This window comes from Populus euphratica, unplaced genomic scaffold (genome assembly GCF_000495115.2).
Source record: "Populus euphratica unplaced genomic scaffold, PopEup_1.0 scaffold2706.1, whole genome shotgun sequence".
In the NCBI taxonomy this organism is placed as follows: Eukaryota; Viridiplantae; Streptophyta; class Magnoliopsida; order Malpighiales; family Salicaceae; genus Populus; species Populus euphratica.
Genome location: NW_011502544.1, coordinates 10504 through 15545, shown reverse-complemented (window position 1 = coordinate 15545; position 5042 = coordinate 10504). Strand labels below are relative to the sequence as shown.

At 34.2% G+C, this 5042-nt stretch overlaps 1 protein-coding gene across 2 annotated transcripts; it reads left to right on the top strand.

Annotated features, from left to right (window-relative positions):
* The first annotated feature begins 1170 nt into the window (after nt 1–1170).
* LOC105119280 (4-hydroxybenzoate polyprenyltransferase, mitochondrial-like) lies at nt 1171–4709 on the top strand. Of its 2 annotated transcripts, none has more exons than XM_011017403.1 (9): nt 1171–1657; nt 1789–1924; nt 2130–2251; nt 2380–2449; nt 2578–2727; nt 3397–3532; nt 3634–3730; nt 3865–4058; nt 4412–4709. In XM_011017403.1, exons 1-8 carry the CDS (start codon nt 1275–1277, stop codon nt 3932–3934), a joined length of 1164 nt encoding a protein of 387 aa, XP_011015705.1. In that variant the 5' UTR covers nt 1171–1274; the 3' UTR covers nt 3935–4058; nt 4412–4709. The 2 variants fall into 2 exon arrangements, with proteins under 2 accessions (XP_011015705.1, XP_011015706.1); XM_011017404.1 differs by having other exon boundaries at nt 4333–4709.
* The last annotated feature ends 333 nt before the right edge of the window (nt 4710–5042 follow it).

The window sequence follows — 5042 nt, the reverse complement described above, 5'->3', positions numbered from 1 at the left end:
ATTAGATTAATTGAGAATTATGGTTCATGATTTGGTTTGATTTACTTTCTATAGACTTATTTAGATCTCATGACTTAGATCACAAATTTGAAGAGTTACCTTGAGTTGACCCAAATTAATATAATATTTTGTCATCTTAATATTTTTAAAAATATATTGTTTTGAGTTTTTTTTATCAAACTATATTTTTATCGATCTTCCAAGTTTTTTTATTTATAAAGTCGACCAGTTCACATTTTAATCAAACCCTATACAACTTATAAAATGAAAAAAAATATTATTTTAATATATTTATAAGTAAAAAAATACTTTGAAATGCAACTGTTAACACAATCTTAAAAAAGCCTATAGACATGCATGACCTAAAAGGAAAAAGACTAGGCGTATGTAGTATTTATAAAAAAAGAATAGATAACCTGTTGTATGATTGGTAAATGATGTGTCACCCACTGAAACATTTTTTGTTGTTTGAAAAATCAATGTTGGAATCCAAAAATTCAAATTTCAACTTGTTTTAATTTGAAAAACCCAAAAAACATTATAGAAATCTCAATAACCTAATTTCCAGCCCCAAAATATTCTTTAATAATCTAAAAATTGAGAATAAAATCAAATAATAAAAACCTTAATGAGCCCTTTCACACTTTTTTATGTTTAAAAGACAACAATATCTTTATTGCACTCTTTTCTTAAAAAAAAAATTATTGATTCGATGAATGATTTTTTATAATAAAAATGCGATTGTTCAAAATCTTTTTTTTTTAATGGCTTTCTCTCCTCCACACCTAAAAATCAGGTCATAATAAAAATAAAATTTAGGACTAAAACTTAGAAACTTAAAATTATAGGAATTAAATAAATAAAAAAATAAAAAGGTAAAAGACCATACTATACTTTGTTGTGGATGCAATGCACATTAAACTGCGTCTTGCTTCATATTATTATATGCTACAATACAGAGATGTTTTAGTTAATAGTGTAATGTAATAAAAAAAATATAATAGCATACTGGAGAATTAAATAATTACATAATTATAAGCTGAGCCGTTTGCCTAGTTTTATATTTGTGGTGGTCAGGTTTTATTGACTCGGGGTAAACTGGGCCCAAGCCGATTTTACTCGAGCCCGAGTCATCATGAGTTGGGTTGAATAGTCTACAAACACCAACCTAAGGTGCTACAGATGTGGATCCTAGGCGGGTAAGAAGCCTAACAAGGTCAAATTTTGCGCCATATAAATTAACCATTTCAAAACTGAAGCTTTCTCTCCTCAAAATGGCGTCGTTTTTACTCCGTCGCGCTTCCTGTAGCGCCACCAGGATCCTGTCGTCCGCACTCTCTCTGCCAACCGCCACCGTAATCCCCAAATCGAACCCTAGCCCTAATTTTATCTATCACCACTATGTACTTCACCATTTCGCTCAGTTTTCCCGCCAAAATAAAATTCCTAGCCCTTATTTAACCTTCATCAAGGAAATCTCCACTATTCCAAGCACAAAAGAAGAGAAAGAACAGAAGCGAAACAATGGAGAGTTGCCAAAAAGAGGAGAGAAGTCTTGGATTGATGTCTATTTGCCTAGACAAGTCAGGCCTTATGCACATTTAGCTAGGCTTGATAAGCCCATTGGGACCTGGCTTCTTGCTTGGCCTTGTATGTGGTAAGGATTTGTGTTTTTATTGTGTTAATTGTTCTGGGTTTTGTTTGGTTGCTGAGAAAAGAAAATGAAGGAATTTGAGAAATTTTGCGAAAGTGTTAGGATCTTTGTAACATTTTTACTTTGTTATGTAGGTCAATCTCATTGGCAGCAGAACCTGGAAGTGTACCTAACTTTAAGATGATGGCGTTATTTGGTTGTGGGGCTTTGCTTTTAAGAGGAGCTGGGTGTACTATAAATGATTTGCTAGATAGAGATATTGATACGAAGGTAAGGTTTTTATGAAACTGCGTACTGTATTGTTAAATGAGATACTGATGTTTTCGTTAGCTGTAATTGCTCGTCTTGTTAGTGTATGCAATAAAGTTTGTGAATTTTGGTTTCAATAATTAGGCAAGAGAATCTCCAAAAAATTAGACTAACAGCTTCACCTTTTGAAAAATGTAACTATTTTTGTTGGAATTTTTGTGTGTAGGTCGAAAGGACAAAGCTAAGGCCAGTTGCCAGTGGTCTTTTGACGCCATTTCGAGGGCTTTGTTTTCTTGGTTTTCAATTGTTTTTGGGTCTTGGGATTCTTCTTCAACTGAATAATTATAGGTTAGTGCTGCTTCAATCACGCTTAGAAGTTGCATGTAGTTTGCAAGCTATTCAAATTCAATGTTGTCACCTTGCATTGAGCATGCATAATTATTTGGGTTAACTGTTACTTTATTTTCTTCTAACAGCCGTATTTTGGGAGGTTCATCCTTGTTGCTAGTCTTCTCATATCCCCTTATGAAGAGATTTACATTTTGGGTAAAGATTTTTATCTATTTGATTTCTGTATTCTCATGTGCGCGCAAGTATTTTTTGCTTTTGACTTTTGATGTAAAGTTCAAGAAAATCTGGTGATGACCCTGTTAAATGCAATTTTTTGGTTGCAGCCTCAAGCATATCTTGGTTTAACATTCAATTGGGGAGCTTTACTGGGTTGGTCTGCAGTTAAGGGGAGTCTGGATCCAGCTATTGTGGTACCACTATATGCTAGTGGAGTATTGTGGACCCTGGTGTATGATACAGTATATGCTCATCAGGTATAGCATCATAGCTTAAGGTGATTTTCATTAGCCCTTTATTTTCGAGCTATATCATGCAAGTAAATTTGACTCATAAAAACCATGTAATATATGGTTCCTGAACTGTAAATAATAAGACTCCATTAACCCTCTCACGCTTTTTCCTTGTGTGAAGTGAAACCTCTTCGTTTTCTGCCCATGCTTCTTGGTGTTCCTAGAGTTATAGTACATTCTTTTGTGCAAAAAGCTTTCAACAATGGGCCGCTGCAGTAATTAAAACTGTTGTAATTTTGGAGCTTTGAATGCTCTCTCTCTCTCTCTCATGTTTATTTTTTATTAACTTGATGGCTTATTTTGAATAACTGCTGTTTCTGATTTACAAGGTTTATCAGTTTTCTATTTCAGCCTATATTGTCCTTCTTCACAGATTATTCTGTTTTAAACAACTTGCAGTTTATCCACTTTTTTTTTGTTTCAAATAATTCATATTTTTCCACTTAAAATTGTCGTGGTTTAGGTGATGGATTTTTGTTTTTTAATTTTTATATAAACATACGTCTTTCTTTCTTTTTGTGGTGTTCTGCTGTCCATGTCTTTTTGAGGTTGTGTACTAAATTTGTTTGATTCATAGTTTGCAGAGTGTTGTATTTTTGTGCTCTTCTAAAATCAACCTTGGTGTTTATTAAGGATAAGGAAGATGATCTTAAAGTGGGTGTTAAATCGACGGCCTTGAGATTTGGGGATTCAACAAAGGAGTGGATCACTGGGTTTGGAACTGCATGCATTAGTAGTCTTGCCCTCTGTGGATTCAATGCGGATATTGGTATTTGCTTTTTATGCTTCTGATGTACAAGTTCCATTTACTTTAGTTTTGCCCATAGTAATCTGCATTTTCTTCTCCTTTTCCTTACAAAACACGAGCAGGGTGGTCATTTTATGCATTTCTGGCAGCTGCTTCGGGTCAATTAGCTTGGCAAATATGGACGGTTGACCTATCATGCCGGGCTGATTGCAATAGAAAGTATGTCTAAAGCTCATAAGAGTTTCATGATTTCACAAAGCATTATTTGTGCTTCAAATTATTCGTTTAACCACTTTCAAGCTTGTAATATGATCAACTCACTACTTCCTATTGGGTTTGTTTTCTTGCTGCAGATTTGTGTCAAACAAATGGTTTGGTGCCATTGTTTTTAGTGGCATTTTATTTGGTAGACTTTGGTCATAGAGGTATTGTCACTTTTCAGTAAAGCTGACAACATAATGTGGTTCTGAATTTGACCCTCTTAGGGTGTTCTTGCTTGACATCATCTTGATGATAAGGCAAACTCATAAAAGATGTGCCTTTTGTGGTAATTAAATCTCTTTCTCTCTATCTCTCTCCATGCTAGTCGAATACATTCTTTTGAATATTCAAATTAGAGCACTCTGTTGAAGCCAAAAAATCTACTATGCCACATTAATCCTTTTGATCAATAGAGATTCTTTTCTCAGTACAGTATAGGGAAGCAACTAATAATCGATAGCTGTTCTGCTTATATAAGCTATAATGTTCTTAGTAGAAGATCACTATCTTTATTTCTCTTCCCTTTTGTTTTATTATTTTTCTTTTGGCCATCGTTTTAGGCTGCTTGCAGGTTTATTAGTTTCCTCCACAATGTTTTGAATCTTGATGCTTATACCATCTCACGCTGATGAACTGCAGGACAGCTTTTGTTGCTTACATCTAGGAACTGAGCAATATGGCAGCGCTAGAAGTCAGAGGGGTGGGTTTAGATCCATTTTGTTCATTTGGTTTATAAAAACCATTAGGTAGGCATTCTTTGTTTTTAATTCATTTTCACTATTTGAGATTCAGTATTATAGTTAGAACGAGACAAATACATACAGCATTCTCTTTGGCCAGAAATGTTGTAAGCATCTCAACTTATTTTTGTTCGAATATGTTGATATTGAAGAGAAAAGCCTTAAGAGTTATTATTATTCATCGGGCTTCTGGTTCAGTCTTTTCCAACATGATGCTATTTCATATTTTTCCCAAGAAAAAGAGTTTTCTTGTTCTCGATTCTGCTTTTTTGCTTCTAAACTAGGACAAGCTAACTTTTGTTGATCGCAAATGTGATTCAAGGTTGAAGACTAAATGCAATTAATGAGTCGTCATTTATTATCAAGCATCAAATATGGTTGCTTGAAAAGCATTTATCTGATTGCTAGTAGTTGGCTTTGTTGTCGGCACTGCCTCTGGAGAAGTCTCTGACATCAAATTTCTACAACCTTGTTCATAGATTATAACTCAAGCAAATCTTCATGTAATCTCATGGAAGTAGACAGGTACT